The sequence below is a fragment of the Ochotona curzoniae genome, unplaced genomic scaffold, assembly GCF_017591425.1.
Source record: "Ochotona curzoniae isolate NIBS_2020 unplaced genomic scaffold, NIBS_Ocur_1.0 contig_883, whole genome shotgun sequence".
NCBI lineage: Eukaryota > Metazoa > Chordata > Mammalia > Lagomorpha > Ochotonidae > Ochotona > Ochotona curzoniae.
Genome location: NW_024466599.1, coordinates 37,150,214 through 37,165,059, shown reverse-complemented (window position 1 = coordinate 37,165,059; position 14,846 = coordinate 37,150,214). Strand labels below are relative to the sequence as shown.

The 14,846-nt window shown below is 41.0% G+C and overlaps 1 protein-coding gene across 3 annotated transcripts in view; it reads right to left on the bottom strand.

Annotated features, from left to right (window-relative positions):
• Nucleotides 1-14,846, bottom strand: part of LOC121164901 (AP2-associated protein kinase 1) — a 163,086-nt gene that overhangs the window by 50,839 nt on the left and 97,401 nt on the right. For all 3 annotated transcript variants that reach the window (XM_040993279.1, XM_040993281.1, XM_040993282.1), the window contains exons 5-9: nucleotides 13,744-13,886; nucleotides 8,076-8,197; nucleotides 6,766-6,847; nucleotides 6,150-6,282; nucleotides 2,722-2,825 (exon numbers count right to left, since the gene is read on the bottom strand). In XM_040993279.1, coding sequence (XP_040849213.1) covers nucleotides 2,722-2,825; nucleotides 6,150-6,282; nucleotides 6,766-6,847; nucleotides 8,076-8,197; nucleotides 13,744-13,886 — 584 coding nt within the window. The remainder of the gene's footprint in view (nucleotides 1-2,721; nucleotides 2,826-6,149; nucleotides 6,283-6,765; nucleotides 6,848-8,075; nucleotides 8,198-13,743; nucleotides 13,887-14,846) is intronic.

Genomic DNA, 14,846 nt, shown 5'->3' with positions numbered 1-14,846 from the left:
GAAAGCAGCTTGCGGCTTGCTCATAACACACTTTCCCTGATCATTCTCCACTGTTTGCACCAGGCCTAGATCACTGGGGGCTTGATTTTAGTATCCCTGTTCCTCTACAGCACAGCTTAGAAGTAATGCTATGAGAGCAATGAGAAAGAGATATTTGTAACCTATATGATTCAAGTTCCCACAGAAGTTACAGCTAACTGGTTCGCCAACCTATGGAGTCTTTATTTGAACATTTGCAGTGTATGTGGTTGCTAAGCCAGCATCTCTTCTCAACATAGGAAGCTGAAGCCTATCCACAAGCCAGCCTGGATTCTGCAAGATCCAATATTGCCTCTTGAGGGAACACCAAGCCATCTGTACCTACGCATAAAACAACTGTTTACCATTTTACTGTGAGGACCAAATGATAGGAGACATGTAAAATACATGCCTAAAAAACTAACTTCCAATCTGAATGCTTCTGATTACATTGCATGTTATTTACTTTAAAAGTGGAAAGATAGGACTGCAAAAGAAAACACAGCTACATTTGGTTATTATACAATATCCCTGGTTTTAGCTGGAAAATCTGACAAACAGTGCTAGCTATATAAAACTAACTTTTCAGGGTGACTATACGGTACAGTGATCAAACTGTTTCTTGGGACACCTGAATCCTATATTAGAGTGCTTTGGTTCAGGTTCTGGCCCCACTTCCAACTCCACATCCCTGTTAACATGCACCCTGAGAAACAGTACTTGATGGTTCAAGTAGCTGGGTCTCTGCCATCCATGTGGGAAATGCAGACTGAGTTGCAGACCGCTGGTTTTGGACTGGTCCAGTCTTGGTTATTACGGGTATTTGGGGAGTGAACCAGCAGATGAAAATCTCTTTCTCCCTATGCATTTCATTTCAGATCAATCAATCAATCAAGTGCCTGATGCAATGGCTTAGTGGCTAAATCCTCACCTTGCAATCACTGGAATCCCATATAAATACTGGTTTGTATCCTAGCTACTCCACTTCTTACCTAGCTCCCTACCTGTGGCCTGGGAAAGCAGTATGGGATGGACCAAAGTCTTGGGATCCTGCACCCATGTGGGAAATCTGGAAGAAGTTCTTGGCTCCTGGTTTGGATTGGCTCTAGCCATTGTGACTACTTGAGGTTTGGACCAGTAGATAGAAGATTTTTCTCTATGTTTCTCCTTCTCTGTCCAGTAAAAATAAATAAATCTTAAAAAAAATTTTTTTTAAAATAAATCTTTTTTTTCTTTTTTTTATTTTTAAAGATTTATTTTTATTATTATTATTTTTTTATTGGAAAGGCGGATATACAGAGAGGAGAGACAGAGAGGAAGATCTTCCGTCCGATGATTCACTCCCCAAGTGAGCACAACAGCCCGATGCTATGCCGGTCCGAAGCCAGGAGCCTCTTCCAGGTCTCCCACGCGGGTGCAGGGTCCCAAAGCCTTGGGCTGTCCTCGACTGCTTTCCCAGGCCACAGGCAGGGAGCTGGAAGGGAAGTGGGGCTGCCGGGATTAGAACCGGCGCCCATATGGGATCCTGGGCGTGCTAGGCGAGGACTTAACCACTTGCGCCACCGCGCCGGGCCCTTAAAAAATAAATCTTAAAAAATTTTTTAAACATTGGCTTTTAAAGGTCCTCTCATTTTATTTGTTTCCAGGTAGAGGAATGTATGCTAAAAAAGTTCATCCTTCAAACAGTCCTCTCCCAAGTGAGGAGCATAATTGATGGAGAAGCCTGGGAAGGGAAAGAAATGAGCTTGCCTGGCTCACCCTTGCCTTGCCTGGGTTAGGGAAGAGCCTGTCCCCTGGGAATCAGGCATTTACATGTGAGGCAGGTGGATGTAATGCTAGGGAGCCTGACTGCTCAAGCTGTGTCCTCTGACTCAGTCTTATCAGAAACAAAGTCAATATTTTGAGGTCTATCTGAATGAGCTCTGCATATGATTCCAAATGTGGGAATGAAAGAAGGATTTCTTTTTATCTGCACCCTTTAGTCATAGTAGAGACATCAATCAAAAGTTCACAAACAGGGAAAGTAGGAGAAAAAAAACTTAAGGTGAGAATTACAGTAAACCATTACAGCAGAATCTTCAAGATAACTGGCTCATAACATGATTTGAAAAATATATCCAGATTGCAAAAGGGGTGCTTCTAAGCAATTTACTCTGGAAACTTAAAAGTACAGAGGTTAAGATCACAAGTACAGGAAACACTCTTATGGCCTGTCATGTGCAGGCAGGGTAGAGGAAAAAGAAGAACAAGGATGAGTTACAGATACAGGGAACAGCAGATGCGCAGTCAGGAACACTGCTGCCAAGGAGAGGCAACAGAGAGGAGGAGCTTGGGCAAGGGGGCAAGTTCAGGGTTTGCCTCAGGAAAGCAGCCTGAGGAAACAATCGCAGGCAAATATAACAGGCACGTGGCTCTCAGTAAAAAGATGACAAGACAGGAAATTGGACACCTTCAGCCAAAGCGGTCAACTCGGTCCCTTGGGCATTTTTTTGTTCAGTGTGATTGCCTTGGTTTGATAATTAAATTCCATGGGAAAAGTGGATTCCCTTTATAGCAAGTGCTTCTCAGCTACTTTTGCTTGAGTGACCCCAGAAGATAAAGCAAGGGCCATCTGTATTCATTTAAAGAGCTGATTAACACCGCAGGAACTCAAAATGGCAATCTGATACTGTTTACTTCCTTTAAAAAACAACACTCACATACCTGCACATTTTGAATTGGGCATTCTTTCTTGAGTAGCTTAAAAGAGAAGTAGGAGACCTGGTAAATATCTGGCCTTTTGTCAGGGTCTGGCTCCAACATATACCCTAGGAGAAAAGTGAATACATTTAATTATGTCCTAAGTTATTACATTAGCTAAAAACAGTTTCTCTACTGTTAAATCTTTTTGTTTTTTTACAGCTTTTCCTCATAAAATCAATAAATTACCTCCTTTCTTACCATCATAGACAGGGAAATTTTAACTTCTTTAAAATAGTTAGCACTCACAGGAAGATAAAGTATGTGAAGGGTAACAACAGCACTTGGAAGTGCACATTCCGTGCCTCAAACAAGGACTCAGACTCTCACTAGGAAAGGCTACTACCTTCATCTTTTGATACTTAGAAGGGTCCAGGATCCTGCGTCTGGTTGGCTATCTTGGCCCATACTCTCCTGCTAAAGAAATCATTATTGTTGATAGTTATACCTAAAATCCAAACCTCATGAATGCCTACACTACTCTTTTATTGGAGATACTAGCTGATTTACGGTGCAAAAGGAATTAGAAGTAATAAAGATCTATTTTCATTCTCATTTACAGATCACCCATCTATTTCTAGGTCCTAGAAGCTAGGGCAGACCTCTCTGAAGCTGGGAAACCTATCAGGGGAAAAAATGTATTTGGGAAGGCACACACACCCATATACAAACAACAATGCAAGGCAGCTTGCTGCTGAAGTAATAAACGAATGGTTCAGGTACTCAGTTCAGAAAAGATCAGTTGGGCCAAGGCCTTGGGAGGTCTTTCAGAAGAGGATGGGCAGAACTCAGGCAGGGGGAAGGCGGAAAAAAGTCACTCCAGGTGAGACAGCGGCCTAAGCAAAGCATGAGTTGGCAAAAGACAGGCAAATGCCCTGCTGTTAGGAAACAGGGAAGCCAGAAGGATGGGGTGGAGAGAAGGCTGGGTGGGTAGGATGCAAGCAGACATGAAAGGAGGCTCTTAAATGCCAGGCTGTGGGATCACTAGCAAGCTGCTCAAGTTTTCTGAACAACGACATTTTACTGAAGAGGGTGATATTTCATAAGATGAAGCTTGTGGTAAGGATGGGTTGCACTGACTGAAGAGAGGAGAGCAGCTGGTGGTCAATCCACCAATGCAGGCATGAGTAGACAGTCTGTCTATATTATTGAGACAGAGTTGAGAACAGAGAGAATAAAATAAAGAGAAACTCAAGGAAAAAAGAAGAAAAATAACTGATTTCTCCTCTCCTCTTGATAACCAGATCCAAAGAAAATCTTAAATATCATTCATGTTTTGATAGCTCATATCACTTAGAGAAACTGAAAACAGGGCAACCTTATACTGGGGAGAAAAAAAAAGGGAGGGAGGGACAATAGTCATAAACTAAATTTCAGATCTGTGAGTTTAGGGTAACAGTGAGATCCAAATAATTTGCACACTGGAATGGTGTATGGGAAAGAGGTCAATGGCAAATAAAAAGTCATAAGGAACTATCTTCCTACTACAAATTTACTGAATAAATTTTTAAAAGGAATTAAAATTATTACCAATAAAAATCCCACTAGTCTAGTGTCAATTTGGCAATTTTTCCCAATTTTGTTTATATAGCTGCAACTCTAAAATGGACAGAACGCTTTACCTCTGAAAACAACCCAATGATCATTAAATGCCATAATTCATTTCTTTAAATATTCTTCCCTTTTTTTGGTTAATGAATGGAAGAAACTGATAAATAAAATCGGTACAATGGAATGGCTAGCCACTTATAAACTGTATCTTAATTTGGGTTAGTTACCTACACCTTCTCAGCTTCAGATTCCCCATTTGCATAACTGGGATAATTATGCTTAGAATATAAAAGGCTTTAAGAATTAAATGAGAGGCCAGTGTAAGTGGCAGCTTCGATGCTGACATCCATATGAGCACTGGTACAAGTCCTAGCCACTCCACTTCTGATTCACCTTCCTGCTAAAGTGCCTGAGAAAACTTTGGAAGAAGGCCCAAGCATTTGTTTCCTTGCCTCCTATAGGGGGAACCTGGATGAAATTCCGGGCTCTACAGCGTGGATCCAAACATGCCTCACTAGGTGGGACACAAAGATTAGTTACGCCTCACTGGGGTATTGGGGATTTCTCTGCACACCCATCCTAAAAAAAATGTACTGTACCTAAACTGATAACTATATAGAATCAGGCTGAATATAAACCAAAAATTGAAATATCTATGAAGACGTCACAGGATGTAGTTAAGAAACCACATTTTCCTGTTAACATACTATTAACCAATACCATGTCAATTAATGCCATAAGGTTGTAAATGGCTGTTGATGTTATGTTCGGGCTTTTAATTGATTGGGATGATAATTTGCTGGCTTTACCTTCAGACCAGAAATGGTCTCACCAAGAAATCGTTGAACCCACTAGGATAACAAGACACTGGACTTTATGCTTGGTAAATACTTCCAATGAAAGAACCTCAACTGAATTTGAACTGTGGTAACACAGCAAGGTGGAGAAATCCACCATGGGGAGAGGGTTCGAGGAGGGGTGGAGGGAATCCCAGTGCCCATAACACTGTGTCACATAATGCAATGCAATTAATTAAAAAAAAAAAAAGAAAGAAAGGAAAAAGAAATTCTGGGCTCTAGCTTTGGCCTGCCTCGGCCCCTATCATTGCAGCCATTTGAGAAGTGAACTAATAGATGGACAATCCAACTCTCTCTCCCTTAATTTCAAAATAAGTAAATAAATCTTCTTTAAAAATCTGTAATAGTTAAAACCTTGTTGCTAAATGTCCTGACCAATGTGGAAGATCAGATCCATCTTTCTTTAGCATTTTAATATAAGGGGTTTTGTGAAGATCATTCTACCATCTGGTCAATGATGATTAGTGCATATGCTTGCTGTGAGGATATGAAAGAGTGGGAGAATCTAAGACTGTTTCAAACAAAGCACTGAGTTTAGATGTTTGTCATCACAATCCAATGATTAACCTAAATGAGAAGAAAAAGCAAGTTCCATGGAGTTATACAGTCTTGATGATACATTCACTCCAGCCGATGCACTGCAATTATGTTCATTTGAATTGCTTCCAGTTTTACAAAGATGAATTTCTTACCACTTGCTATGAGTCAGCAGGTTTCCTTTGGTATCAGAGCTTTCACACAGAACACTGCTCAAAGTACAATTAGGATCTCTGGGCAGCTGGCTTAGGTAGGAAATAGAGTATAGACTTCTAACAAAAAGACCCATCATTCTAACTAGACCTTATCCTTGAGCTCCCAACATCGTCAACTAATTTTTTTAATCTCTGAATCTAACCCATTGCTCCTAGAACTTAACCTCTTTATCCTCCAATTCATTTCTACTGATTAGATATAAAACATGAAACTAGAAACTTGAATACTTACTAATTAGGCAGTGCATGTCTTGAGAATATCGAGAATTATCAGGAATTGTGAAGTTTCCATCACAAATGGCCACCTGACTCTCCCCAAATGGCAAAGTGAAGTAGCATAATTTATACAACAAACATCCAAGAGCCTAAAAAAAATTTTAAAAACAGATTACTACTAACAGCTTATTTACTATAATTGCAAATGGCTCTAATAATAGATACTGGCACCATCCACCTCACCAACATATGTAAAAACTGTTTACTTTCAATCTACCAAAAACTTAAATTTAGAGCCCAACTTCATGACTTAGCAGGCGACTTCCATTATTACTGTCATCAACATCAACCCAGGTTCTAGCATAGAACAAGTATCTCTCATGGTTTGCTCTTAAAAGCTAGTAGTATTAGATATGAAAAAATACCTGAATAACTTTAACAGAGCTCTGGTGCAACTTCCTTTGCCCTAAGAAGCAGTAAGTTGGTCCCTTCACATCAGGAACAACCCAAGGACAGGCAGACCATGATATGCTACAGGTGCTGTCACACTATTGCACTGTCTGCATTGAACTTGGGAATCTATAATCAAGACTGCCAACATCTGGGGTGTGGACAGGGTAGTTGACACCTACCCAAATGTCTGCCTTCGTGGTGATGATTTTGCCACTGTACAGGTTGACCATTTCTGGTGCTCGATAGGACAGTGTTGTGTATCTACGACCAAGAGATTCAGGTTTTGTTAAATATGTCAATGCTATAATAAAAAACCAGAAGCAGTAGTAAATTTAATTTCTAAAACATATATAGAATTCAATTTTTCTGTGGTTATCTATGGAGGAAAGTATAAAAAGATCAGTGAAGATAAAATAAAAAACTGTCCGTGGTAAAATTGTATCCCTACACTGTGGCCAGCCTATCATCACACCTTCTGATGCACTGAATAAATCCTTAAAAGCCACTTTCCTTGGATGTTCAAGTGACACTACTATCTTCTACAAATCCTTGTTGCCTGAAGTTGTATTTGCTGATTTACTTTTAAAAATGGTAAACCCACGGACTCAACACAGAGACCCAACTCTGGCTAGGAAATTAAATAGTAGAAAGTGGACTCTGGCTGGAGTTGGGAGCAGATGGGATCAAGAGTCCCCATTCATTGCTCCTGGAATGGAGCCAAAACAACAATTTCTAAGTGGTTTTGTACCTTAAGAGTAGTATAAGTACATTCTCAAGTGAGCATTTCAGCATTACCAACATATGATTGTGCTACTTTAGATCCCAGACAGAACTGGTTTAAGTGTTTATCAAGGCCCTAAGTCTGAAGTCTCACTTCAGGCTTGTTGCCTGTGTGATAGGTGATGGGCAGTGGGACAGAAAGATCAGGGTATAAGTGCATTGGCTAGCCTGATGATTTCGTAGTAGCAACACCATTGTTGTCTGTGCAGACTCCAACACTGTACAGGAAAGGAGAGTCAGGTTCTTACAAGACCCACAAATCTAAAGGAGCTTCTTCTTCATAGATGCTGATGACTCAGCATCTGTAGGGACTTAAATAACCTACCCACCTTCATTTCACTAGGTTGCAGGAAGAAAACAGCAACTTAAAGTTCAGTAAAAGGCACATCTGTCTGACGGATTGTATCATGGTTATTGTAATTAAAATATGACAGTTCTTTTATGGTGTGTGCATCACTCACATCCTTGCAGGTTACATGACACTGTCAGTCAAACTAGCTATGTGCAACGACCACAGGAACATTGATGGAGTGTTCTAAACAAGCTTTCCTTTTACTCTCCTCATCAATACTTGTGAGGCCCCTTCTTCTTTCACTTAGAATCAAACAACCCCAGCGAGAAGAGGAAAATTGGCTAGCACTACCCAAAGCTGATGCTGAACTTGCTCACTGATAATGGAAGGAACTATAAGAAAGGAGAAAAGGCTTACTTTTTAATTTCATCTTCTACTGCATTGACTCCCTCAGTTTGTGGATTCTGGAATTTGTTGGTGGCGCTTCCAAAGTCACACAGGACATAGTGGCCTCGGTCATGCAAGAGGATATTTTCAACCTGAAAGACATTGGCCAGTCACCCATTCCAACATAATATTTGCCAATGCATGTGAAAATTTGGCTTTATTGTCAGGTAAACAAACCTGCTTTATTTTTTGGTACTCTCATGAACTTGCACAGAAAAGCTATTCTCTGAGGATCTCAACAGGGGTCATCCCACACAGAGCAAAAAGGAAATGCATTGTAACAGAGCAAAATTAGGGCAGACAGGGCAAAAGAAGGAAACTCCAGAGTGTTGAGTTAGAGCCTGTTTCTGTAGGTTGCCAGCTGTACCCTCAACTCTGCACAGTCCTCACACTCAGAAGCCTTGGAGCTTTGCTCCTGCCTTCTTCCAGCCTAAGAAGCTTTCCATGGCTACCACCTCTTGATCCAATGATCAAAAACCTCTCTCTTCTTTCCATACACATACTGCTCTGTCAAAAAAGACAGCAGCCACCAAACATACCCAGGTCTTCCTCCTCCAACTACTGGTTCTTCTAAAAATATCTCACCAGTTACCAGAGCTTTTTGTTTCTACATGTTCAATACTGCTTCTACATGTTACTAACATATATATAGTACATTTTATAGTCTGTATCTGTTAATTCCGAGGTTTGAAGTCTTTGTTGTTGCAAGAAAGTTTTGCTGTCGTTATCTTGTATTCCCTAGATCATAACCTGCAGGAAGTCTTTGAGATTGGTCTGAATCTCTTGTTCTTCCAGAGGGGACAGGCTGGTATACCCATCATAACACTAACCTGGAATCACTACAAATTTTTCACCTTGGATTATCATCCACACATATAGTAGAAACTATGGCTACTGACCTACACAGACAGGTTCTTGTTAATCATAGTATCGTGAAATAAAAATGATTAGGACAGATTTGTTTCCTTGAGATAAAGCTGAGTCAGGCAAATATTTCCACCATCGACACTTTTTTGTTTTATTAAGCTAACTAATTTAATCTATTTACATAAAGTAGAATAGCCAAGCTATCTTTATACAGTCACTAAGAATCGAAAATAATCCCAACAAAGCAACACTGATTTTTCCGTCTAATTCAGAGGTTATAGAGACAGGAGCCATCATTTATTGGACGTATATTATTGCTAGTATTATTACTACATGGATTTTCTCACTAAATCCTCATACTAACAAGGTGATTACCCACATCCCTGAAGGAATGGGGATGCGATTACACATGGAGAAACAGACCTTGAGTGAGTTACCTGGCAAAAGTCACACAGTTAGTAAGTAGTGCCAGGAAGTAAACCTGAAGCTAGAAAAGGCCAGCCCATTAAATTTCTGCAAGGCCAGTAGAAGGTTCCTACCTTGAACCACCAATGGTAACAATCACTTTGTACTTGCCCAATGTTCTAGCCACAAGTAACTTAGAACAGGGTTTCTTTAGTCCTCTCTGTTTAGAAATGCATTTATAACACAAATCCACTTAATAAAAAATCAGGTATCTAGCTAGGTTGATTTGTTCAATGTCTCCCCCAAATCCCCTGGATTTTATAACTCACCTTTTTACTCAGCTGGTCACTCTCCACTAGTCAATTTCAAGCTAGCATTTTTAAAGACCTTGCTCAAGTCAGCTAAACCTTCTGTGATTGTACAACAAAAATCCACATAATTTACTGTCAATAGGAAGGGAGTCATCAAGGCCTGCAAGCCACAGTTCACAGATCATACTGCAGAACTGAGCAAGCACAATAGAGATTGTACAGCTGACATGTCTGAAATGGTTACTCTGGCCATGTGTAGAAAAACTACACCAACTTTTTTTTTTTTAACTATGCACCAGCATTAGCCCTCTCACATATTATATAAGTCTCATTAAAAGATCTCTGAGGAGGGCCCAGCACAGCAGCCCAGCAGCTAAAGTTCTTGCCTTGCACATGCCCGGATTTCACATGGGTGCCGGTTCTAATCCCAGTGGCCCCACTTCCCATCCAGCTTCCTGCTTGTGGCCTGGAAAAGCAGTCAAGGATGGCCCAAAGTCTTGGGACCCTGCACCCGCATGGGAGACCCGAAGAGGCTCCTGGTTCCTGGCTTCAGATCAGTGCAGCTCATGAATCAATGGACAGAAGATCTTCCTCTCTGTCTCTGCGACTTTCCAATAAAAATAATCTTTTTTTTAAAAAAAAAGATCCCTGAGGAGAGTACATTGCATCATGCCTATGTATTCCCAACAACCCCTGGTTCAGCACAAAACACACTAATGACCCTCAAAAGTGGGTGATGGAATCACATATTCAATATCATTCAGCAATTATTTTCTTCCCCGGTCTCATGAGCCTTCCAGGGCTCCTGTGAAACCAGGAGTTTACTGTATGTGTATATTTCCTTTCCAAGTCAGTATCTACACTTGCAATGCTAGAATATAGTTTACATTGGAACACCAGCTAGGAAGTTTTAGGGATGACAATCACTGTTGGTGGAAGGGAGGATTAGGCAAACAAAGCATAGAATATAGATGGGGTCCACTGTTGGGCTGATAAGAACAGTAATCCCTGCTCTGGCCTACTATGCAAACTTGTGGGGAGAATCAAATGAGATTATGAAATCGCTTTGCCATATTTGCTACTGGCTCTTGGTTTTTCCCTATGACGTATAGTGGCTTTGAAAATCTTTATGGCCAAACTGGCTGCTGTCAATGCCCCAACAAGAGAGCAGGGTGGGTAGCAACAACACTGGCTTGAAAGGTGGGAAGGGAAGAAGACATCAGTTTATTTGAGGTATTGGACCTTGTACAACTTTTCCTGCCTCTTCTAGTTTGAATCTCTTCTGCAAATTACAGCTGCTCAGGCCCGGCACAATAGCCTAGTGACTACAGTCTTCGCCTTGCACGTGCCGAGATCCCATGTGGGCACTGGCTTGTGTCTAGGAAAATCAACTTGCTCTAAGGAGCAAAGGAGAGGGAAGAGCATAAGGGCAGGTACAATGGTCCATGTGGGAGGTGACCAGGGTGAAGCTAAGCTAAGGTCAACAGTGATGGAAAGAGGTAGGTGGAAGGATGGTGGGCAGTGAAGAAATGAAATTTGGAAGATTGACAGCCAACTGGATATTCATATATCATCTTCTGAGAACTTCAGAGAATTTACACAGCAACTATGGTTTTGGCAAAGTATCTCAGGGTGAAGCTCAACATTGATTACCACTGTTTACAATCCTCAAATTGTTCAGTTACTTGAGAGTTCAATGACACTGACTAACACTAACCTATCAGCTTAAGGGGGATATGCAAGTCATCACTCTAAGCCGTGCTTCTGGCTCTAGCTAAAGGCTCTGGAAAGCCACCTCCTACTGATCTCTTGCAAACAGGTAGGACATGTCAGTCAGAAAGTTTACTACCACTGAGAAGCTTGGAGGATTGGAGGATTAGATACATGTGGGTTTTCAAACCCATATTTCTAAAAATGGGGTAAGAATCTTTTACCCTGTTGTACTTTCATGAGATCAAAACCTCTTTTCTTAAAAAAAAAAAAGGAAAAAAGGAGACCTCTGACTTTTCAACCTGAATGTTGAAACTTAACCCTTTCTTTTCCTTTCTTAAGTGCTTAGAAAAAATAATACTATAGAAAATATAAAGTAAAAGAAAATATCAAAGCAAATTTGGTAAGAACTGAAGACAGGATTGGAAACAAAAAACTTCAACTGCTGTTCTGATTCTAACTAGCTATGAGGTCACAGCCTTGTCCTGCTAACATTTCCTCGCTGCCAAAGCAGTGGGCTGGCCTATGTGCACTGCCCAGCTCTAAGATATAGGAACAGCTATTAGGATCTTTATTCTGAAAGAGACAAAATCAGAACTGGAGGAAACAAAGGGTTACAATAATGTATCTGAAGAGAGGCCTTCAATATAGAACAGCACTTCTGCTATTTTTGGAACACAGCAGCTTAAGGACAGGCACTGCCTTTAGCTATTTCCTATCTGCAGTGGAAAAGAAAGCCCACACGAGGCCGGCAGGGCTGCGGGAGCTTTTCTCAGTTCTGTCGGTGAACCAGCAGACTCACACTAGGCTCACCAATGTCTGCGGTGGGCTGACCCAGGCTTGCCCCCTGCCCTGCTCGCTCCTATTCACAGTGCTGTGGCTTCAGTGACTCGTGAATTGTAATGGACACAAGCTTTCTTTTGGTGGTGGTGGGGTGTGGCTACTGATGAAACTTTCTGGAAAAAGATACTGGTTATAGCTGCACAGCTTTTGCAAATGTACTGAAAACTACCAAGTTATACACTTGTATAAAAGGATGCATTTTATAACTTGTGGATTATATATCAATTTTTGAAGATTTATTTATTTTTATTGGATAGTCAGAGACACAGAGGAGGAGAGACAGAAAGGAAGATGTTCCATCCGCTAATTCAAGTGGTTGCAATGGCCAGAGCTGAGCCAATCTGAAGCCAGGGGCCAGTAGCCTCTTCCTAGTTTCCCATGTGGGTGCAGGATCTGAAGGCTTTTTGCTGTCCTTTACTGCCTTCCCAGGCTACTAGCAGGGAACTGGATGGACAGTGAGGCCCCAGAGAAACAGGCCAGCGCCCATATGGTATCCTGGCACATGCAAGGCAAGGACTTTAGCCACTAGGCTTCCATGCCGGGCCCATATATCAACATTTTTAAGGGCTTAAGAAACCCAAGTTTGCTGCTGTGATCCTCAAACTTCACAGTATACAAAAAACCAGGTTGCACACTTATAAAGATATGAATTCCTAGGTTTTCTACCATTACCCCCTAAATTCTAGCTCCAAAGCTTCAGTGCAGAACCTGGCAAGCTGTGTTTAACAAGCACACGGTGGCAGGGAGGAAAGGAGTGCATTGCTGATACAGATTATTAGTCATGGGGCATGTTATCATGAAGCACAGGTGTAATGAAAGGAAGCAATAATTTAGAGTTTGAGAGGATGATTTATTCAAACTTTGGTTCTGGTCCTTCCTATTTACATGATCTTGGACAAGTCACATAATTTCTCTGCCCCTTAGTCTTCTCAACTATTAAACATGATGAAAAACTTCTTCCTCCCAAAACAGTGAACATGTGGCAAAGTTCACGGCACATAGTTGGTGTTTGGTAAACACTAGGCTAAAACTTCGGCAAGCTGCCAATTCCATTCAACAAACACTGTCAAGTAACTACACTATGAAAGGCATAGTGTAATCCAATGCCAATTAGTAGGATAAATTTTGAAAATAATCAATTGATGGACTTTGCAAGCCAAGAAATAGACTTGAGAAACCAAGCATCACTGTTTACAATTAATTTAAATTAACATGTTTCTTTTCATGACCATCACATAAGTGAATTTGGGAGTTACAACAGGAAAAACAAAACATAGGCTCCAGTATATTTTGATAATCATAAAGAATTTCTGGAGACTATTTAAATTATAAAATTGATCACTATACTACATCTCTTTCTTTGTATTTTCTCTTCCCAGGCAGAACACAAGCTTAATATTAGGGTCCATGACTTAAACTTCTCCTATATCCTCACAGTGACTATCCATCCTGGAACAAGACAGAAAACACTATGTGTTGAATGAAACCCTGAGACCTCCTACCTTCAGGTCGCGGTGGATGATGGGAGTTTTGCATTGATGCAGGCGGGCAACAGCTTCACAGGTATCACAAAATATCTGGAGCACTTCATTCTCTGTAAAACCAGTTTGTAGACGCTGGTTCATCAGGTTCACAACCTGGCCTCCTGAGATGGGTGCAGAGCAAAGAAGAGTCAATTAACACTTGGCCATGTCACTGAGCCCGGAACAGGAAGAGGCTGTCAAAGAGGAGCTGCCTAGACTAAGGCACTGGCAGGGCCAGACTAAAACCCAGGGACCTTCAACTCTACCTTGGGGTTTGTTTTCTTCAACCAGTTCCTCCTCTTGCATACATCTAGTTTCCTTGTTGTGTAAGTGCTCAGACATGAGCCGCTCTCATTTTATCTTCAAGATTAGTAGCACAACTGGAGAAGTCGTTGTGCTGTGGCTGCCTGACCACACTGCCCTCATGCGTATAAGACAAGGCCACAGTCTCAACTTGCCATATCTTTTAGTAAGAATCAGATGGCACGATGAGCCCAGACAGCAGGATAAGACAGGTTCATTGTCTGTGCTAATGAACAGCTTGGTCTCTCTGGCTATTTGTGACTTGGTCTGTGGAAATGTTTGTGACTTGGCCTGTGGAAATGCTGCACCAACATTTTATCTATGAGACCAAAAAAAACTGAGGACCTTACTTACAAAATCAGGCAGACACCTTGATAACCCTGCTGCTTGACCTCTGCACAGGTTACTGTCCAGATAGGAACAGGCAGCAGGAAATAACTTGCCAATTTCAAATATGACAGCATTTTATAAAATCACATTAATAGTTAAGATAGTGAAAGCCGAAATTACTGGTTAACATGACAATTTTGGGATTAGCAACATTTTCCACTTATGAGCAGTATTTTTAAGGGCAGGGAAAATGTTAGAACTATGGGTGATCACAGAAGTCGACACTAAACATTAAATTTGTAGGTGGCAAATGCTCTAGCCCCTAAAAATCACACCTTCAAACAATGGTTGGACAAAGTACAGTCAACACTAAAAAATTTCATGCAACACTCTGGGTTTTCAAGATAAACGTCTGAGGTTTCATGAGTAGAACTACTTAACTCCATTGT